Source organism: Pelodiscus sinensis, chromosome 23 (genome assembly GCF_049634645.1).
Source record: "Pelodiscus sinensis isolate JC-2024 chromosome 23, ASM4963464v1, whole genome shotgun sequence".
NCBI lineage: Eukaryota > Metazoa > Chordata > Testudines > Trionychidae > Pelodiscus > Pelodiscus sinensis.
The window spans coordinates 4,456,224-4,478,442 of record NC_134733.1 but is presented as its reverse complement, the minus strand read 5'-3'; the positions used below and the strand labels follow the sequence as shown (position 1 = coordinate 4,478,442).

At 53.9% G+C, this 22,219-nt stretch overlaps 1 protein-coding gene across 1 annotated transcript; it reads left to right on the top strand.

Moving 5' to 3' along the window:
• The first annotated feature begins 2,662 nt into the window (after positions 1 to 2,662).
• A3GALT2 (alpha 1,3-galactosyltransferase 2) lies at positions 2,663 to 21,767 on the top strand. The gene is made up of 6 exons (XM_075906645.1): positions 2,663 to 2,727; positions 2,870 to 2,956; positions 9,556 to 9,639; positions 11,803 to 11,901; positions 15,464 to 15,601; positions 20,949 to 21,767. Exons 2-6 carry the CDS (start codon positions 2,943 to 2,945, stop codon positions 21,643 to 21,645), a joined length of 1,032 nt encoding a protein of 343 aa, XP_075762760.1. The 5' UTR covers positions 2,663 to 2,727; positions 2,870 to 2,942; the 3' UTR covers positions 21,646 to 21,767.
• Positions 21,768 to 22,219: the final 452 nt, after the last annotated feature.

The window sequence follows — 22,219 nt, the reverse complement described above, 5'->3', positions numbered from 1 at the left end:
CGACTGGCATGTTCGGGGAACGGTGTATTTGGGGTCCACTTGAAGGCCCTGAAGCGACACCGGGCCTGTTCCGGGATGAAGCCCATCCTGAGTCTGGCCTCCTGCTTAAACAATTCATAGTCATTTGCCATGTCACCTGGCAGGTCCGCGGCTACCCCCAGTAAGGGACCAGCGATTTGGGATCTTAACTCTCTCATGTACTGATCAGGAGGAATGTTGTACCCCTGGCAGGCCCTCTCAAAGTTGAGGAAAAAGTCCTCAACATTCTCCCCTACTTGGTACATGGGGAGCTTTCTGGGGGGTTGAATGAGGATGGAGGTGGGAGTGTTGGGTGGGGTACCTGAGGTGTCCGGCTGCTTAGCTTTCCCCAGCGCAACTTGGGCCTCTAGTTCTGCTCACCTCGTCCCTGCTGCGATCTCTGCCAGTTTCACCTCCTGTTGTATACGCTGTAGGAAAAACTCCAGCTCCTTGTCAGTTAGAGGCCTGCCGGTCCTTATGGTACAATCGCACACAGAAGGCGCAGGTGTGGGGGAGAGAGAGCGGATTCGGCTGCTCCTGCCTCCTCAAGATTACTTCCCCCAGGGCTCACAGAGGTATGCTCTTGGTTCCCCTCTCTGGGGGGTGAATCTTTCCCGGTACTTAACATCAGGCCTGGCTCTGAGGCTGTTTCTGCTTCAGGGAGTTGCTTAGGAAGGATTGGTTTCTCTAGGGTTACCTTGCCCAATCACAAGAGCATGTACTGGGCGCCTTCCCTGCCCTATTCTAGCCTAGCTATCCAGTTGTCATGAAAGCTATCAAAAAACAAACTGGTTGGGATGGTCTGTGTCTGGCTTGAGCTTAACCTTCTGTCTGCCCCTCTGAAGCAGCCCAGAAAACAAAAGAAAAAAGCAAGAGAAAAAAAAAACTGCAAAACTTGCACTCAAAGAAAAACCTGTGTCCTTTAAAAAATCCTGGGTTCTCAAAATAATCCCACCGCTATGCCACCATGTCATGGCTCCTTCCCCACTCTGGCGTGATAAATGCAGAAGTGGGGGCCAGCAAGTGTACCCCAAAGCCTTATCTACCAGGCTTTGGTATAAAACTTCCCCCAAAATCTTAAAAACCTAGATTTTGGGAATAAAACTTCCGCTGCCACCACCCAAATATTAATAACGAGATTAGGGGAAAGATCATTTGGGAAATCTCACCCCTATTATAAAAATCAGGACACACAAGTAACCAATGCCAGGTTAATAAAAAGAAAAGAGAAAACTTTTATTATTACAACAATATTCCTGTTGCAAGCATAAGGATCAGATGGAAAGGTAACAAAATATACTCATGGAGGAATTACACCATGGGCTAGAACTTAGTTAAAAAGAAAGAGCAAACATCTCTTAAGCAGCGCCAGATCTCAGATCCCACACCCAACCCTTAAAACAATAAAGCCTAATGAAACTACCTAAACTTTACCCTACTTACAGAAAATGAAGAATGGTGTCTTGGAGAGAGAGAGACGTTTGTCCCTCTCTGTAGCTGCAGAGAACACACCCAGGCTATGTCTACACTGGCACGATTTTCCAGAAATGCTTTTAACGAAAAGTTTTCCGTTAAAACCATTTTCAGAAAAGCGCGTCTAGATTGGCAGGACGCTTTTCCGCAAAAGCACTTTTTGCGGAAAAGCACTGATTGTCAGTGCTTTTGCGGAAAAGCGTCCGTGGCCAATCTAGACGCGCTTTTCCGCAAAAAAGCCCAGATCGCCATTTTCACCATCGGGGCTTTTTTGCAGAAAACAAATCTCAGCTGTCTACACTGGCCCTCTTGCGCAAAAGTTTTTCGGAAAAAGACTTTTGCCCAAACGGGAGCAGCATAGTATTTCCGCAAAAGCACTGACAATCTTACATGAGATCGTCAGTGCTTTTGCTGAAATTCAAGCGGCCAGTGTAGACAGCTGGCAATTTTTTCCGGAAAAGCAAGTGCTTTTCCGGAAAAAGTGACCAGTCTAGACACAGCCCCAGAGAGGCAAAAGGGGAAAGGAAAAAACCCAAATTCCTTTGTCCCAGTTTGAAAGTCCCACCTACATTCCTACTGGTCACGCCACCTGGCTAGGTGTAGTTAACCCCTTAATCCCCAGGCTGCTGGCTAACCCTCATAATCATGCCAACCCCTCCCAGTCTGAACCTGTGGAGGGGGAAGAGCCAGAGACGGCAGAACATCGCGGAGGACCACGGGCTGTGTTTAGACTGTCAACAGAGAGGTGTAGTCTAGACACAGCTACGGTCATTGCCGGCCTGTTTAACATGGAGGGGACTTCCTGGCAGCTCCAGCCCTTTGTGTGGCAAGAATAGTTCGTGTTAGCGCTTTTCAGGTGGCTGCGGTGCCTGGTGCCGGAATGTCCCTTGCTCCTGTAGCTTCGGGGGGGAGCCAAACAACAAATGGTCTGGCAGCACGTTCTAGACTAAGGAAACGTCGCTGGTACCATGAGCGTTGTGGGCACAGCCCACTGTATCAGGCGATAGGCTAAGCAGGAGAAACCTGATAGTGTGTTTCTGTATATCATGTCCTGCCCAAACCGCACTAATCTCGCCTCGCTGCGAGCCTTGCCAGGCCTCTGTGCTTGTTCTGCGCTCAGTCCTCAGGTGTGATTTGAAGGGAGGGGCCCCGGCATGATCCATCACACAGAGCCACACACCCTTCCTGGTGCGGCGCCGGCGGGGGGAGGGTGCTGCACCCGCTCAGCGAGTGCAGGTAGGACGAGGGGCTGGACGTAGGCTGCAGCGTGGTGGAGTCAGGTCCTGGGACAGCCCGACTGCTGGGGGCCGGCGGGGTTTGCGGGTAGCTGACACGGCCCCAGGCTGCTCAGGTACCTTGCTGGGATCCCTTGCTGCAGGACTAGGCCTTGGCAGCTGCACGACACCAGCAGGCGTGGCCCGGGGATCGCAGCGGTGCCTTATGCCAGTGCTATGGGGAGACTCAGGTGAGTCACAGCCAGGAGCGGGACGGGATCCCAAACACTCGACAGTCACCTGATTCACAGCAAAGGATCCCATGGGCGGGGGACGGGCAGCCCTCAGGGTCTGACGCGCTGCAGCAGCGCTTCACTGGCGCCTGTCCCAGCCCCGGCGCCCCCAGCAGAGTCCAGCACTGCGCCCTGCCGGGCACCAGAGGGGCAGCTGCCAGGCGGCCCAGCCCCTGCCCACGGGGGCAGCGTGGCTGTGGGGAGGAGGGGAGGGAGCCGTTTGACTGTCTTGACAGAGACGGGCGCGCAGGGCCCCGGGGGATGCGGGTGGGGGAAACGGGATCCACCTTCCATCCCAGAGCTCGGCTCCTGGGAGCTGCCATCTCCTGGCCAAGCTGGCTCCCCGCGCCCTGGCTTCGGCAGCTCTTTCCAGGAGAGGCCTGGGCTTCTCCATCCCTCCCTGCCCGCGTGCCAGCCCCGACTCACTGAGGCTGGGAGAGTCTGGACCAAAGCTGCAGCTGATGAGTTTACAACGACTCTTGTGACTTTAGCCAGTTGATTGATTGGGGGAGGGGAGCAGACTCAGGACTTTCAAAGCTGCACCTTGATCGGCTTGGACACCCTGAGCTGCCTTTCCCTGTCCCGGCCGCGCGGAGCAGGGCTCTTCTCATGGAGTAAAACTGCCCATCGGCCTCCTTTCTCGGCCCACCCCGGCCCTGCTTGTCCACGCGGAGCGCCTTGCGGCCGGGAGGCCTTGGGGGCAGCAGGAGCCGGGGCCACTGTGCAGAGCTGCCAACTTTTGTGCTGGACACAAGCAGCCCCGATTACCCCCTGCTCCAAAATGCAAGTGAATCCCTTTCGAAATGAGGCAAATCCCAAAACCAAGCAAATCCCCGAAAACCCCCTAAGGTCTGTGACCGGATCCCCTGGGGGGCATTTTGTGGGCCTACTGCACCCCCTACTTTCCCCCTGGGCTTCCCCTTGTCCTCCTCCCTTTCTCCCTATGTGCCACAGACCCCCAGTCCCTCCTCTTGGCCCCCTCATACCCCCCCCAGGCCTCCTCTGCTGCTGGATGCCTGCTCATGTCCCAGAACCACCCTGTGCAGCTCCAGCAGGCAGCCAGGGTCTTGTGCGGATTGAAACCTTGGAGTGCAAAGTCCACGGGTGCAGTTGCACATGTTGCTGCTGCTGCAGGGGACACGTACCTGGGGCTTCCCCTCTCCTGCCCCCATGGTGTCCATAGCCCGTGCCCTTCCCCTTATGCACACTGCCAATCACAGGCTAGCTTGGGAGGCAATCATTTTTGATGGAGGAGTCACTCCAAGAATTTGGTAAGTGGTCAAGGGCCACTCTCTTCTATGTTAATGGAGTCGGTGCGGGGTCTGGGAGGGAGGTTGGGTATGGAAAGGAGTTGGGGCAAGAGATTGGGGTGCAGGAAGGGGCCTGGGGTCTGGGGGGGAGGCTGGGTGCAGAAGGGAGCTGGGGCAGGAGAGTGGGGCCTGGGAGGGAGGTTGGGTGCAGAAGGGAGCTGGGGCAGGAGATTGGGGTGCAGGAAGGGGTGTGGAGTCTGGGGGGGAGGTTGGGTGCCGAAGGGAGCTGGGGCAGGAGATTGGGGTGCAGGAAGGGGCCTGGGGTCTGGGAGGGAGGTTGGGTGCAGAAGGGAGCTGGGGCAGGAGATTGGGGTGCAGGAAGGGGTGTGGAGTCTGGGGGGGAGGTTGGGTGCCGAAGGGAGCTGGGGCAGGAGATTGGGGTGCAGGAAGGGGTGTGGAGTCTGGGGGGGAGGTTGGGTGCCGAAGGGAGTTGGGGCAGGAGATTGGGGTGCAGGAAGGGGTGTGGGGCCTGGGGGGGAGGTTGGGTGCCGAAGGGAGCTGGGGCAGGAGATTGGGGTGCAGGAAGGAGTGTGGTGTCTGGGGGGGAGGTTGGATGCAGAAGGGAGCTGGGGCAGGAGATTGGGGTGCAGGAAGGGGTGTGGTGTCTGGGGGGGAGGTTGGGTGCAGAAGGGAGCTGGGGCAGGAGATTGGGGTGCAGGAAGGGGTGTGGTGTCTGGGGGGGAGGTTGGGAGCAGAAGGGAGCTGGGGCAGGAGATTGGGGTGCAGGAAGGGGTGTGGAGTCTGGGGGGGAGGTTGGGTGCCGAAGGGAGCTGGGGCAGGAGATTGGGGTGCAGGAAGGGGTGTGGTGTCTGGGGGGGGAGGTTGGGAGCCGAAGGGAGCTGGGGCAGGAGATTGGGGTGCAGGAAGGGGCATGGGGCCTGGGAGGGAGGTTGGGTGAAGGAGGAGGTTGTGACCTGGGGCAGGGGATTGGGGGATGAGTGCAGGAGAGGATTCTGACCGGTGGGAGAGGTGTAGGAGGAGGTGCAAGTATTGTGCAGGGGTGGAGGCAGCACGTGGAGCCTCTCCCCACCTCATGGGGCGCGTGGAAGAAACACACACGGTCCCAAGCAGCCAGCTGCTTTGCGTGGCCTGAGAGTAGGAGTAGCCCAGGGTATGTCTACACTACCCCGCTAGTTCGAACTAGGAGGGTAATGTATGCATACCGCACTTGCTAATGAAGCCCGGGATTTGAATTTCCCGGGCTTCATTAGCATAAGCGGGGAGCCGCCATTTTTAAATCCCCGCTGGTTCGAACCCCGTGCAGCGCGGCTACACGGGGCTCGAACTAGGTAGTTCGGACTAGGTTCCTATTCCGAACTACCGTTACTCCTCGTGAAATGAGGTGTACCGGTAGTTCGGAATAGGCACCCTAGTCCGAACTACCTAGTTCGAGCCCCGTGTAGCCGCGCTGCACGGGGTTCGAAGCAGCGGGGATTTAAAAATGGCGGCTCCCCGCTTATGCTAATGAAGCCCGGGAAATTCAAATCCCGGGCTTCATTAGCAAGTGCGGTATGCATACATTACCCCGCTAGTTCGAACTAGCGGGGTAGTGTAGACATACCCCCAGAGTATTGTGACAGGCCAGACCGGCCTACGGGCCATATTTTGCACTCATCTGGGCTAGCTGGATTGGCTGAAACCAGGGATGGATGGGCTTCAGGAGCCAATCAAAACCAGGAGGCTAAAAACCACTGTAAAAGTCCTGAACTCCAAAGAAAAACTGGCTGAAGAACAAGCTGAATTTCCACCGATTTGGGGCTGAGCTGGCATCAACCGTAGACTCATAGATCACTAGAGCTAGAAGGGACCTTGAAAGTCACCAAGTCCAGTCCCCTGCCCTCTCGGCAGAACCCAGTACTGTCTAGATCAGGGCAGGCAAAATACGACCTGGGGCTGGATCCAGCCCTCCAAACCACCGGATCCGGCCCGCAGGCCACCCTGCGGGGACCCTCGGGCACACAGCTGCCGTGGTTCAAAGCTCAGTCCATGCGGCTCTCCGCTCTGCAGGCAGGGGGAGGCCTTGTGTGATCGCCCCAGCCCAATCCGCAGCTCCCATTGGCTGGAAACAACCAGCCAATAGGAGCTGAGAGACCCTTCCTCCTCCCGGAGCCGAGAGCCACGTGGAGGGAACAGCCCACAATTTCAAGCAGTCTGGGGCTGCAATGTGACTCCGGAGGCCTCCCCTGTAGCATCTCCTTGTGTTTCCTCCCCACATCCCACATCCCCACTCAGCTCAGGGGCTCAGGGTTAGGTCACCGTCCCGCAGAGAACCTGGTTCAAAGCCCTCACTAGGGGAGCCGGCCTGGCCCAGAGATGCTCTTCCCTCTCGTCGTTCCCGTCTCTGCCTGGCAACCCTCGTGCCTCAGACAGCGTCCCATGGCCGGAGGGTCCAAAGCCCTCGCCCCGACACCACCTGGGCAGCCGCACATTTGCCTCCACAATCCAACTGCCCCTCCCTGGGCCTTTTCCTTCACCAGGGAGGCTGGACGAGAACACGACTCGCACCTCAAACTCCTCCTTCTGGTGCCACGTCGCCTGCAGTGACCCGCACAAGGTCGTTGGTGGCAGCGTCACTGGGGCCCACGTGGAGAGGCAGGAAGGGGGAGCGGCCCGAGGGCTCGACCAGCCTCGGCAGACGCCCTGTCACATCCTGAATTCGAGCTCCAGGCAAGCAGCCCACTTCTCGAGTTGCCTGGTCTGCTGGGGGACTGTCCCCGACCACCCCCCATCTCCTCCTCTTGGAGTGGAGGTGGTGGAACCCCCACCCTTAGGACAATGCATTCCAGGCTTCCATTCAATTGGGTCTCCTCCTGATCCCGTCGCTCAGATAACTCCTCCAAAGCCTTCTCTTCCGTTGTACCAGTGCAGAGACTGAAAACGGTTTCTTGCCTCGATCTGCACTGGGGGGACATGAGATCTCCTCTTTCTGCCCCCGCTCTGCACTGTCCTCGCTGATTCTTCAGCCTGCTGGGCCTGCAGCACCAAACACTGTCTTCTAGCTTCATTTTCTCTGATGCAATGTGGCGTAGATCCTTGGGCCTTTAGGTGCTCACTATCCATCGTGTCCTCTCGCAGAGGCTGTGTTTGAAATGATCACAACTGGAATGAAATGTTCTGATTTTATTGCAACAAAACATTTTGATCAATCTCCAAAGACAGTTTTGGGGGTTGGGGCTGACTTCTGCGCCGCTCCTCCGGGCCGCCATGTGGGAGCACGCGGCGCAAGGGGCTATTTGGGGCCTGCGCTCTCCGTGCTGCATGGGGAGTGTGAGGCCCAAATGGCCGCTTACGCCACTTGCTCCTGCATGGTGGCTCAGCTGAGCGGCACAGAAGTCAGCCAGGCGCCATGGCGCGAGGCAAAGGGGGGGCGGGGCGGTGATGTGCAGCGTGACAGCGACTTCAGGCCCCGCCTCCTGGCCATGAACGTCACCGCCTCGCCCCCCTTCACCTCCCGCCATGGTGCTTGGCTCACTTCTGCGCCACTCATCCGGGCCACCGTGGGAGAGCCCAAACGGCCACTTGCTCCGCTTGCTTCCCCATGACGGCCCGACTGAGCAGCGCAGAACTCAGCCGAGTACCACGGTGGGAGGCGAAGGGGGGCAGGGCAGTGACATGCGGTGTGACAGCAGCTCCAGGCCCTGCCCCTGGCTGTGAACAGACCCTGGCCGGGGGGAAGGCAGGGGAACAGGAGGTGGAGGACAACTGGGAGGCTGCAGGATCAGTGCTGGGGTGAAGGGAAACGGTGCAGGGGGGTAGCTGGAGCTCATAGGCCACTGCTCAGCCGGGCTGCCACGTGGGAGAAAAAGGCGCAAACAGCCGTTTGGGCTCCGTGCTCCCCATGGAGGAGGAGAAGAAGAGAAACAGAGAGTGAGAGGCAGGAGGAGGAGGAGAAGAGAGAATGAGAGGCAGGAGGGGGAGGAGAAGAGAAAGAGAGTGAGAGGCAAGAGGGGGAGAAGAGAAAGAGAGACAGAGAGAGAGGCAGAAGATGGAGGAGAGCTGGGCGGGGAGTCAGTAGGAGGAGGGGAGAGAGAGAGAGAGAGAGAGATGGAGCGAGAGACCAGAGGCTCAGGAGAGAAGACCAAGATAGAAAACGAATAGAACATGGAGGAGAGACCTGAAAATCCCGTTTTATGACGAGCTAATTGGCTAGTTTCAAATAGCCGTGAGCAAGGCGGGTCCTACCATGAGGCGAAGTGAGGCGACCGCCTCAGGTGCCAGACTGTGGGGTGGCGCCCCTAGATCCCAGAGTGTAGAAAATTGTGTCAGCGGCTGGTGCACAGGTAGGTAGCAGAGCAGCGCTATTAGAGGAGAACGGGAAGGAGGCAGAACTGAGACCTTTCAAAGTTTTGGCCCACGTGAGGGAACACGGGGGCATCATTTGAGCTCCCCGCCTCAGGTGCCAAAATGCTGTGGGCTGGGCCTGGCTGTGAGAAACAGCTAAGCTACTTCATGGAAGCAGATAGCTGAACGGGGAGTAGCCCCCCCTTCTCCCCAAGCACAGGTTCGTGTCATGACCCCTCCTCCCAAAAGCAAAAGCCAGACGCTTGTGAGCAGAGGGATTCCACTGGCTTTTGTTTTGTGAGGGGTTGTGAGAAAGACCCAGAAGAAAAGCTAGGGACAGAAAAAGTCAAGGACCGAGCCAGAGCAGCGTGAACCCAAGAGAAGCCAAGAGAGAGCTTCTGGGCAGAGGGAAGAGGGCCTAGGCCTATGAGCAAAGAAACTGCCTGTGGCTGTTTGAGTCAAGGTTCAAGGTGTGCAGAGCGGATGCCTCCTGGCCAATCACAAAAACAAAAAAAAGATATGAACACTTTGCGGATACTTTTTGACTTACCCTGGTATATTGGAATCGAGTGATTTGAAATCGGAGGTGCAGGGCCCCCGCCTGCTGCTGGCCAGCTAGCGAGGTGCACTAAGAAATACAAAACGCAGCGCAAAGCCCTTTGGCTAACGAGCTCTCCACCTCCTCGTGGTCCATAGCGAGTCCTGGGTGGACGTAGAAGTGGAGAGACGCCTCCAGTGGCCAGAGAGATGCCTGTGCCCTGTGTATGCTGAGCCTGTCCGTGCCTGGGCAGCGATCGCAGGCCTCCTGGCGTCCGTCCGTTCCCAAGGAGCGGCACAGGCCAGGCTCTCTCCTGCAGGTCGGGTGCTTCATTGTGTCGTGTGTAGTCCTGGATATGGAGACACCGCACATGCTTAGCACCAGGGCAGCTTGGGCATCCTGCATCTGACTGCTCCCCCCTCTCCCAGGTCCCTCATGAACACGAAGTGGAAGGTGTTGCTCTGTGTCTGTGTGACCCTGCTGGTTTACCAGTACGGTTTCGACGCCCTCAGGTAAGATCCGCAGTGAAGTCTGGGCTGCCAACACCCACAACCCGTCCTCAACCCTTCTCTGCAGGCTCAGGTTTCTGCACACGGGGCCAGTTAGTGGCCGTTGGATAGGTCCTCTTCATCATCTGATCTAATCTAATCTCTCTCTCCTGACACACACACCCTCTGTCTGTCTGTCTGTCCATCCCCACCCCCCTCTATCTACCTAACCCCACACACCCCATCCATCTATATATCTATCTATCCCCACACCCCCCCCCTCTGTCTGTCTGTCTGTCCATCCCCACCCCCCTCTATCTACCTAACCCCACACACCCCATCCATCTATATATCTATCTATCCCCACACACCCCCTCTGTCTGTCTGTCTATCTGTCCCCATCCCCCTCTATCTACCTAACCCCACACACCCCATCCATCTATATTTCTATCTATCCCCACACACCCCCTCTGTCTGTCTGTCTGTCTCTGTCCCCACTCCCCTCTATCTACCTAACCCCACACACCCCCTCTGTCTGTCTGTCTATCCATCCCCACCCCCCTCTATCTACCTAACCCCACACACCCCATCCATCTATATATCTATCTATCCCCACACACCCCCTCTGTCTGTCTATCTGTCCCCACCCCCCTCTACCTAACCCCACACACCCCATCCATCTATATATCTATCTATCCCCACACACCCCCTCTGTCTGTCTGTCTATCTATCCATCCCCACCCCTCTCTATCTACCTAACCCCACACACCCCATCCATCTATATATCTATCTATCCCCACACACCCCCTCTGTCTGTCTATCTGTCCCCACCCCCCTCTACCTAACCCCACACACCCCATCCATCTATATATCTATCTATCCCCACACACCCCCTCTGTTTGTCTATCTGTCCCCACCCCATCCATTTAATCTATCTATCACCACACACACCCTGTCTGTCTGTCTGTCTATTTATCTATCTATCACCACACACACCCCATCTGTCTGTCTGTCTATCTATCCATCCCCACCCCCATCTATCTACCTAACTCCACACACCCCATCCATCTATTTAATCTGTCTATCCCCACACACCCCCTCTATCTAATGTACCTATCTGTCACCTGAGAGTTTGCACATGTTCCTGTCTGTCTGTAAGTCCATCCATGAGTCCGTTTGTTCAAGACCCCCTCCTAACTGGTAAGAGCTAGGCCCCCCACATTTGATATGCAGCTTCCTCTTACCCTAACTGAAAGCAAGGGCAGGGTTTGGCTGTGCCCAGAAAATGGGCTGTGCCTGGAAGGGGATTGTTTCCCATAACACTGACAGGGAGGGGGCTGGTAGGAGAGACAGGAATACTGCAGTGACCACACCAGGAAGAGAGTGGCCAGCTGGGGCCAGGGTTTGCCATATTGCCGGCTATGGGCCCAGCTAAGTGGCCCCCCTCTCCCAAATCTGCTGGACCGGGAGAGGGGAAAGCCTTCCGGGCAGTGCAGCGCAGCCCCTCCCCCGCAGAGGAGCCACAGCCCACCCCCTCACCACTGCCAGGGCTGCCCACTGTGGGTCCCCCACACACCATGGACCAGCCTGGGGATAAGCTGGTGGGCAGGGTGCCCATCACCCCGAGCTGACCCTAGAGAGAAACGGCCCCTTCTACTCTCAACCTCCTGCCTGACTCCTGCATCCCCATCCTTGCCCTGAACCCCTCCTCAACCCCAGCCTTGACTCCTGCACCCTCCCCCCCCCCCACACACACCACCAGCCCCCTCCCCTGAAGGCCCTGAGTAACACCGGGCAAGTCTGTTGGTTGTAATAATAAAATGGTGGTGGGAATCAGAGTGTAAGGAAAAGTGAGCAGTCTTGTCCCTGTATGAACCTCATCCTCTCCCCGAGGGGGGGGGGGTACGTATAGGAGGAGCAGCCATTGCCCAATGCCCCAGGCACAGAGCGTGGCTGGTGTGGGGCAGGGCCAGGGCTCTGTGGTGCAGGAAGAAACGCTCGTAAGTGCAGCGTTTGCAGAATTCCCCCAGCTCTCGTGGCCGTGAGAGGGAGGGGGATTGGGCATAATGCCAGAGGACTGTAAAGTGACTGGCCCCTCTGTTCACTAAATTCCCTCTGCTAGCGGTGCCCTGGGAGCAGAGGACGCTCTCTGGATACGCCTCAGCGGCACGTCCCGTGTCTTTGCAGGTTCGTGGAAGGTTTCATCCCCATGGGAGTCTGTCCGTGGCCGCGGGATGCTCGCTTCCGTCACCCTGGCATGGACTCTCACAGCCCCCTCAATGTCTGGTAGGGAACCGCTCTCGCTTCCCCTCTGCCCCCCCATCTACACCGGAACACGGGGCTCCCCAGCCCGGGTCAGGCCACTGGACCGTCTCGGCTGCCGCCACCTTCTGCCCTCCCAGCTCAAACCCGTGTCCTCCGAGCCTGGCTCTCCCAGGGCCACTCGCCAGAGGAGTCAGGCCAAATCATTAGGCCCAGGGACTCGAGGTTCTTTTGGCTCCTGTTTTCCACTGGATTCCCTCCGAGGCTCTGGGCTTGGTGCAACCTGCCGATACCCTGCCTCAGCCTGATGTGGCAGAGTGAGAGAACCCCCCCTGTGACATACATGGGAGTACAACCTGGAATGGCAGGGTGGCTGGGCCCCCTTAACGCTCCTCCCTCGGCTGTCTCACAATGCCAGGCTAGGAGCAGGCAGCAACCTCCTCTGGGTACTCCGATCACTCAGCCAGCGGCTTGCACAGACCCGCCCAGCTAAGTTGCTTGAGTGCTTCTAAGCCACCCATGAATTATACAGAGATAGACACCAGCAGCCCCCTCCCCCCACCCCCCGCCTGGCACCCCAGGAAGTGCTGCCTCGCACTGCTCCAAACGTTCTCTTGCACAATGGCTGCTCACGAATTAGTGCACCACTTTGTCAATGGGTGGTGAGCATGCACCAGCTGGGTACGCTGAGCAGAGGCCCCAAGCAGCCTCACTGGCGAGGACACGTGAGTGTATTAGCTGCAGGACGGTGGCTTTGGAGCGAGGGAAGGTGCTAGGTACAGCACTCAGAGCTGGCTGCTTAAGAAATACACATAGGCTACGTCTAGACTGGCATGATTTTCCGCAAATGCTTTTAACGGAAAAGTTTTCCATTAAAAGCATTTGCAGAAAAGAGCGTCTAGATTGGCACAGACGCTTTTCCACAAAAGCACTTTTTGCAGAAAAGCGTCCGTGCCAATCTAGACATGGTTTTGCGCAAAAAAGCCCCGATCACCATTTTAACCATCGGGGCTTTTTTGCGCAAAACAAATCTGAGCTGTCTACACTGGCCCTTTTGCACGAAAGGACTTTTGCCCGAACGGGAGGGCTGCATCTAGACTGGCAAGTTTTTCTGCAAAAGCAGCTGCTTTTGCAGAAAAACTTGCCAGCTGTCTACACTGGCCGCTTGAATTTCTGCAAGAGCACTGACTTCCTACTGTCTGAAATTAGTGCTTCTTGCGGAAATGCTATGCTGCTCCCGTTTGGGCAAAAGCCCTCTTGTGCAAATGCTTTTGCGCAACAGGGCCAGTGTAGACAACGCGGTATTGTTTTGCACAAAAAAGCCCCGATCATGAAAATGACGATCGGGGCTTTCTTGCGCAAAACCGCGTCTAGATTGGCATGGACGCTTTTCTGCAAATGCTTTTAAAGGAAAACTTTTCCATTAAAAGCATTTGTGGAAAATCATGCCAGTCTAGACGTAGCCGAGCAGCATAGTATTTCCGCAAGAAGCACTGATTTCTTACATAGTGATAGAAATGTAGCCGTGTTACATGAGATCGTCGGTGTTCTTGCAGAAATTCAAGCGGCCAGTGTAGACAGCTGGCAAGTTTTTCCGCAAAAGCAAATGATTTTGAGGAACAACTCACCAGTCTAGACGCAGCCAGACAGTCGCAGTTTAAATTCCAAACAGCAGAACAAGCAAGATTGGAATCAAACCGCTGAACTCACCCCCCGGGATGCTGGAGCTGGGTCCCAGCTCTTAACACGGGCGGAATTACTTGTTCAGCCTGGGACCAATCTCCCCAGGCTAAAGTTTTTTCTTTCAAACCATCTTGTTGCCTTCCGAGTGGGTGGGGGAGGAACATCTGTGGCTGCCTCCATCCTGCACCTGCTCTGAGGAGTCTGGGAGGGCCACGTGACGCTGCCTGGCAGGGCAGTCATGCCTCTGTTGCCACAGAAAGGCAGGCCGGGGGCCTTTCCCACTGGCCCCCTGGTGCAGTAACAGACAGACAGACAATACTTCCTACCCTCACAGACAAGGAGAGCGAGAAGGTAGCAATGTTCCAGCTATCGAGACTTTTCCAGTGGTGCATCACACAGAGTACTTTGTACCACACCGACCCTAAGCATGTCACAGAAGTGAATGAAGGAGGTGGGGGTGGGGGGAGCTGGCTTTCCAGGGTGCTGGTTTGAGGTACAGCTTGTCATGCCCCATAATGCACCTGTCGGAGGGTTTAGCCCTGTAGACCACTGGCTTAGCGTTCCCTCCCTGCCTTTCTTTACTTCAGCTTCTGTCTTGGGCAAAATCCTCAGTGGAACCGAGCCGCTGCAGCCTTGCTGAGAAGCTGGCTGTATATACACAGGAGCCCCCCGCTTTGTGATGGCCTGATTTATGACCCCCCACACTTACAACCTTTTCTGTACGTGTGGAAGGGGCCAAAATCCCCCGACTTACGTCCTTGGCCCTGCATTTATGATGGCGACTTGAGTTACGACACCTCTAACTTGCGATGCAATCTCCGGAACCGACCACGTTGCAAGTTGGGGGCAGCCTGTAGTTGGGTTCACTTCTCTTGTCTGCCATGCTGGCATTTCTGTGCCCTGAACATAAGAACGGCCACACTGGTCCATCCAGCCCAGTATCCTGTCTGCCGACAGTGGCCAGTGCCAGGTGCTCCAGAGGGAGGGAACCGAACGGGCAATGATCAAGCGATCTCTCTCCTGCCATCCATCTCCACCCTCTGACAAACAGAGGCTGGGGACCCCATTCCTTACCCATATTGGCTAATAGCCATTGATGGACCTAACCTCCATGAATTTATCTAGTTCTCTTTTAAACCCTGTTATAGTCCTAGCCTTCACAGCCTCCTCAGGCAAGGAGTTCCACAGGTTGACTACATGCTGTGTGAAGAAGAACTTCCTTTTGTTTGTTTTAAATAAAAGGTCTTTCTTTGCCCCTCCTCTGGCTCTGCGAGAACGCAAAGGATTAAATAACTCGCTGTCCCCTGCCCACCACTGAGGCCCTGGGCGGGGGAAGAAGTGTGATTTCAAAGTCCACTTCAGTGGATCTGGGTCAAATTTTTAATGCAAACTGTTTTCAGCAAAAAAATCCAGATTTGGCAACCTCCCAAAGTTACCCAAACTCATGTCAGTTTCCCCAACTTGCTCCAGTTAAAAAAAAAAAAAAAAAAAAAAAAAAAAAAAAAAGGCAGCATAGCGCTAACGCCATGAAAAGATCAGCGTTTTGATTTTTCCATTCAAAATTCCTCTTCTTTAGAAAACATCCTTTGATTTCGTTTACAAAGCTCGCCAAGCCATGGAGCGGGGGCCTAAGTCCAAGCCAGATGGCTCCATTTGAACCCAAATCATTTTTTACTTCTGGAGTCCCCAAAAATTCATGTTAACTTCAACCCAAAACAAAATTCTCTCCTGGCTTTTGAGCCTGACCCATAACCCAAGACATCCATTGCTCAGCCCACTGCGTGACCCAGGAGAACCAGGCCTTGTCCCAAGAGCCTCGTGGGCCCGGCTTGGAGATTCCCACTGCTTTTCAGCAAGCCGGCTCTCCGCAGAGCTGTCTCACCGGCTTTCTTCTCTGCTGCAGGTCGAGGCAGGACGTGCTCACCTGCACCCCCTGGGGGAGCCCCATTGTCTGGGAGGGGACGTTTGATCCTGAGATCTTGCAGCAGGAGTACGGGCGCCGGAACCTCACGATTGGCCTGACGGTGTTTGCTGTGGGCAGGTGAGGGCCTGTTGGCCGGGGTTCCCAGCTGTAGACCCTCCCACCCCAGCTGTGACCAGCAGTGAACCCGTCACTGGGAGCTGAGCCAGGGCTGCTGGGGGGTGGTGGGACTCGGTTCAGTTCCCAGAGGACCCGGGGGAGGGAGCCCCATCTTGGCATTAGGTGCGGGCCCCCAGCCCTGGGAGGGCAGGTGAGAACATAAGAACATAAGAACGGCCGTACTGGGTCAGACCAAAGGTCCATCTAGCCCAGTAGCCTGTCTGCTGACAGCGGCCAGCACCAGGGGTGTGTCTAAACTACATGCCTCCGTCGACGGAGGCATGTAGATTAGCCAGATCGGCAGAGGGAAATGAAGCCGCGATTAAAATAATCGCGGCTTCATTTAAATTTAAATGGCTGCCCTGCTCTGCCGATCAGCTGTTTGTCGGCAGATCGGGGCAGTCTGGACGCGACGCGCCGACAAAGAAGCCTTTCTTGATCGGCACAGGTATGCCTCGTGAAACCAGGTTTACCTGTGCCGATCAAGAAAGGCTTCTTTGTCGGCGCGTCGCGTCCAGACTGTCCCGATCTGCCGACAAACAGCTGATCGGCAGAGCGGGGCAGCCATTTAAATTTAAATGAAGCCGCGATTATTTTAATCGCGGCTTCATTTCCCTCTGCCGATCTGGCTAATCTACATGCCTCCGTCGACGGAGGCATGTAGTTTAGACGTACCCCAGGTGCCCCAGAGGGGGTGGACCGAAGACAATGATCAAGCGATTTGTCTCCTGCCATCCTTCTCCAGCCTCTGACAAACAGAGGCCAGGGACACCATTTCTATCCCCTGGCTAATAACCTTTTATGGACCTAACCTCCATGAAATTATCTAGCTTCTCTTTAAACTCTGTTATAGTCCTACCCTTCACAGCCTCCTCTGGCAAGGAGTTCCACAGGTTGACTACATGCTGTGTGAAGAAGAACTTTCTTTTATTACTTTTAAACCTGCTACCCATTAACTTCATTTGGTGTCCTCTAGTTCTTCTATTATGGGAACTAATAAATAACTTTTCTTTATTCACCCTCTCCACACCACTCATGATTTTATAGACCTCTATCATATCCCTCCTTAGTCTCCTCTTTTCTAAACTGAAAAGCCTCAGTCGTTTTAACCTCTTTTCATATGGGACCTGTTCCAAACCCCTAATCATTTTAGTTGCCCTTTTCTGAACCCTTTCTAAGGCCAAAATATCTTTTTTGAGGTGAGGAGACCACATCTGTAAACAGTATTCAAGATGTGGGCGTACCATAGTTTTATACAGGGGCAGTAAGTTATTCTGTGTCTTATTTGCCATCCCTTTCTTAATAATTCCTAACATCCTATTTGCCTTTTTGACCGCCGCTGCACTCTGTGTGGAAGTTTTCAGAGAACTATCCACGATAACTCCAAGATCTCTTTCCTGATTTGTCGTAGCCTAATTAGCCCCCATCATACCGTACATATAGTTGGGGTTATTTTTTCCAACGTGAATTACTTTACACTTATCCACATTAAATTTCATTTGTCATTTTGTTGCCCAATCACTCAGTTTGGTGAGATCTTTCTGAAGTTCTTCACAGTCTGCTTCTGTCTTGACTATCTTAAACAGTTTAGTATCATCCGCAAACGTTACCACCTCGCTGCTTACCTCTTTTTCCAGATCATTTATGAATAAGTTGAACAGGACTGGTCCCAGGACTAACCCTTGGGGGACACCACTAGTTACCCTTCTCCATTCTGAAAATTTACCATTTATTCCTACATTTTGTTTCCTGTTTTTTAACCAGTTCTCAATCCATGAAAGGACCTTCCCTCTTATCCCATGACAATGTAATTTACACAAGAGCCTTTGGTGAGGGACCTTATCAAAGGCTTTCTGGAAATCTAAGTATACTATATCTACTGGATCCCCCTTGTCTGCATGTTTGTTAACCCCTTCAAAGAACTCTAATAGATTAGTAAGGCATGATTTCCCTTTACAGAAACCATGTTGACTTTTGTCCAACAAATTATGTTCTTCTACGTGTGTGACAATTTTATTCTTTACTATTGTTTTGACTAATTTGCCTGGTACTGAAGTTAGACTTACCGGGATCGCCTCTAGAGCCCTTTTAAAATATTCGTGTCACGTTAGCTATCTTCCAGTCATTAGGTACGGAAGCCGATTTAAAGGATAGGTTACAAACCACAGATAATAGCCCATTTGAGTTCTTTTAGAACCCTTGGATGAATGCCATCTGGTCCTGGTGATTTGTTAACATTACGTTTTTCTTTTTGTTCCAAAAACTCCTCTAATGACACTTCAATCCAGGACAGCTCCTCAGGTTCATTATCCACAAAGGATGGTGCAGATTTGGGAATCTCCCTAACATCCTCAGCGTGAAGACTGAAGCAAAGAAATCATTTAGTTTCTCTGCAATGGCTTTATCGTCCTTGATTGCTCCTTTTGTATCTCGATCATCTAGGGGACCCACAGGTTTTTTAGCAAGCTTCCTGCTTCTAATGTACTTTAAAAACATTTCGCTATTTCTTTTTGAGTTTTTGGCTAGCTGTTCCTCAAAATCTTTTTTTTGCTCTTCTTATTACATTTGTACACTTGATTTGACAGTGTTTATGTTCCTTTCTCTTTATCTCACTAGGATTGGACTTCTACTTCTTGAAAGATGCCTTTTTGTCCCTCACTGCTTTTTTTACTTGGTGGTTAAGCCACGGTGATTCTTTTTTAGGTCTCTTGCTATGTTTTTTAATTTGGGGTATACAGTTAAGTTGGGCCTCTATTATGGTGTCTTAAAAAAGTTTCCATGCAGCTTGCAGGGATTTGGCTCTAGTCACTGTGCCTTTTAATTCCTGTTTAACTATCCTCATTTTTGTGTAATTCCCCTTTTTGAGTGCTGGACTGCTTAAGTGTTCTTCCAACCACTGGAACGTTAAATGTTATTATATTATGGTCACTATTCCCAAGTGGTCCTGTAATGGTTATCCCCTGGACCTGATCCTGCACTCCACTCAGGACTAAATCGAGAATTGCTTCTCCCCTTGTGGGTTCCTGTACCAGCTGCTCCAAGAAGCAGTCATTTAAGCCATTGAGAAATTTTCTCTCTGCTTCTCTTCCTGAGGTGACATGTATCCAGTCAATATGGGGATAATTAAAATCCCCCGTTATTACAGAGTTCTTTATTTTGGTAGCCTCTCTAATCTCTCTCAGCATTTCAATGTCAGTATCGCTGTCCTGGTCAGGTGGTCGGTAATATAACCCTACTGGTAATTTCTTATTATTGGAGCATAGAATTACTATCCATAGCGATTCTATTGAACATGTTGATTCATTTAATATTTTTATTTCATTTGATTCTACATTATCTTTCACATACAGTGCCACTCCGCCACCCACACGGCCTGCTCTATCCTTCCGATATATTTTATAGCCCGGTATGATTGTCTCCTACAGATTTTCCTCATTCCACCAGGTTTCAGTGATGCCTATTATGTCAATCTCCTCCTTTAATACGAGGTACTCCAGTTCACCCATCTTATTAGTCAGACTCCTAGCATTTGTGTAGAAGCACTTTAAAAATTTGCCACTGGTTATTTGTCTGCCCTTCCCTGATGCATTGGATTCCTTTATATGCGGTTGTTTGTCTGCTCTGGCCCATGGTTTGCCCTCTCCCCTCCTCTCTTTCTGACTACAGCTTAGAGAATCTCTATCAATGGATTCTCCTCTAAGAGAAGTCTCCATCCGATTTATGTGCTTCTCCGCACCAATCGGCTTTCCCGCATCTCTTAGTTTAAAAACTGCTCTACGGCCTTTTTAATGTTTAGTGCCAGCAGTCTGGTTCCACCCTGGTTTAGGTGGAGCCCATCCTTCCTGTATAGGCTCCCCCTCTCCCAAAAGTGTCATCAGTTCCTAAGAAATCTTAAACCCCTCTTCCTTACACCATCATCTCATCCACGCATTGAGACTCTGAAGCTCCGCCTGCCTACCTGGCCCTGTGTGTGGAACTGAAAGCATTTCCGAGAACGCCACCATAGAGGTCCTGGATTTCAGTCTCTTTCCTAGCAGTCTAAATTTGGCCTCCAGGACATCTCTCCTACCCTTCCCTACATCATTGGTACCTACATGTACCATGACCACTGGCTCCTCCCCAGCACTACACATAAGTCTATCTAGATGCCTCGAGAGATCCCCAACCTTTGCACCAGGCAGGCAAGTGACCATACGGTTCTCCCGGTCATCACAAACCCAACTATCTATGTTTCTAATCAAATCACCCACTACTAACACCTGCCTCTTCTTAACAACTGGCGTTCCCTCCCCCTCAGAGGTATCCTCAGTGCGAGAGGACACCGCAACATCCTCTGGGAGGAGGGTCCCAACTACGGGATGGTTTCCCTCTGCTCCCATTGAATGCTCTGTTCCCTTGAGACTTTCATCCTCGTTAAGAGCACTGGGGCTCTCAGACTGGAGGTGGGACAGTACTACAGTGTCCCGGAAAGTCTCATCAACATAGCTCTCTGCCTCCCTTAGTGTCTCCAGTTCAGCCACCCTGGCCTCCAAAGCCCGAACTCGGTCTCTCAGGGTCAGGAGCTCCTTGCAACGGGTGCACACACACGCCACACGCCCACAGGGCAGGTAATCATACATGTGACACTCGACGCAATAAACAGAACAGCCCCCACTCTGCTGCTGGGCTTCTGTCTCCATTTTTCTTATGAATACGTTTAATTATAAACTGGGCTTCTTATTAAATGTCTGGAAAATAGATGATTATAAAAGTGCTGTTTAAAGAAGGTCAGAAGAAACTAGAGCCCTCTAAAACTCCCTCTCAAAACTCCCTGGTCGCTGCTCCTGGTCACAAGCAAGGAGGAGGAAATCTTGCACAAGCCCCTCCCCGTTTATGCACACATACTTGTGCCCCGGAATAGTGGCCAGGCCTGGTGCCACTGGTGGGCAAGGCAGAACTGGCTTGGAGCAGAGGCCTGCTGAGTCAAGGCCCCATCACAGGGCACTAAACAGGCACCAGTGATGTGAAGAGCTCACCTGGGCCTATGCTGATTAGAAGCCTCTCTCCCAGGGCGTGGCTCTCCCCCTCTCCAAGAGCCACTGAGGCTTAATAATGACCCACCCTTGCCCCTCCCAAGATACAGATCCGCCCTGCAGCCCAAGGGCACCAAGTGAGGCCAGAGAAGGGATGGGATTTCCTGGGAGCCCACAACGAATCTGGCAGAGCCAGGCAGGAACCCAGGGGACCCGACTCCTTTCCCATTCCTGAGCCCCAGAACCATCCTTCTTCCCTGGGCAGTCCCCCTAAGCTGCTGCCACCTTTTGTGCAGGTACCTGGAGAAATACCTGGAGCAGTTTCTGGAGACCGCCGAGGAGCACTTCATGGTGGGCTGGCGGGTGATCTACTACGTCTTCACAGACAGGCCAGGGGCAGTGCCCCGGCTCGGCCTGGCCCCGGGGCGGCAGCTGCAGACCCGGATGGTGGAGAACCAGAAGCGCTGGCAGGACATCTCCATGATGAGGATGCACTGGCTCAGCCAGGCCCTGGACACCGCCATCTGCAGGGAGGTCCAATATGTCTTCTGCATGGACGTCGACCAGTTCTTCATTGGTGCCTTCGGGCCGGAAGCGCTGGCAGAGTCTGTCGCTCTGCTCCATTCCTATTTCTACCGGTGGACCCGCTCCTACGTCCCCTACGACCGGAACCCCCGATCGGCCGCCTTCCTCGGCCCCGGCGAGGGGGACTTCTACTACCACGCGGCCGTGTTTGGGGGGCTGTGCCCCCGGGTGAAGAACCTGACGGAAAGCTGCTTCCAGGCAGTTCTGCAGGACAAGAGGCAGGGCGTGGAGGCCCGCTGGCAGGAGGAGAGCCACCTCAATAAGTACTTCTGGCAGCACAAGCCAGCCAAGATCTTGTCTCCGGAGTACTGCTGGGACCAGGCCATCCGGCGGCGGGGGGACATCCGCGTCACCAGGCTGGTGTGGGCTGAAAAGCAGTACCGCAGGCTGCGCCAGGCAGCTCGGTGACACCACCCGCACGGACCCTCAGCAGGCACTGGCTGGAACTGGGCACGGGGACGCAGGGAACAGTGTAGCAACTAGCGTGTCGCTCCTTTCAGAGCATTCGCCTGCCGAGCGCACTGCCCACACACGGGGCTCCTGCCCCTTCATGCCCTCCACAAGTCTCCTAGAATCCTACAGCTGGAAGAGACCTCAGGAGTCGAGTCCAGCCCCCTGCCCAAGGCAGGACCAATCCCAACTCAATCAACCCAGCCAGGGCTTTGTCAAGCTGAGACTTAAAAAATCTCTAGGGATGGAGATTCCACCCCCTCTCCAGGGAACCCAGCCCAGTGCTTCCCACCTGCCTAGGGAAATAGTTTTTCCTAATATCCAACCTAGACCTCCCCCGCTGCAACTTGAGACCATTGCTCCTTGTTCTTTCATCCATCACCACTGAGAACAGCCTCTCTCCATCCTCTCTGGAACCTCCCTTCAGGGAATTGAAGGCGGCTCTCAAATCCCCCCTCACTCTTCTCTTCTGCAGACTAAACAGACCCAAATCCCTCAGCCTCTCCTCCTAGGTCATGCGCTCCAGCCCCCT

Bases quoted from the DNA above. Each gene is read 5' to 3' on its own strand.
- A3GALT2 (XM_075906645.1), top strand. The intron at 11,902-15,463 runs GTAGGGAACCGC...TCTCTGCTGCAG, and splicing joins CACAGCCCCCTCAATGTCTG to GTCGAGGCAGGACGTGCTCA. The intron at 15,602-20,948 runs GTGAGGGCCTGT...CCTTTTGTGCAG, and splicing joins ACGGTGTTTGCTGTGGGCAG to GTACCTGGAGAAATACCTGG.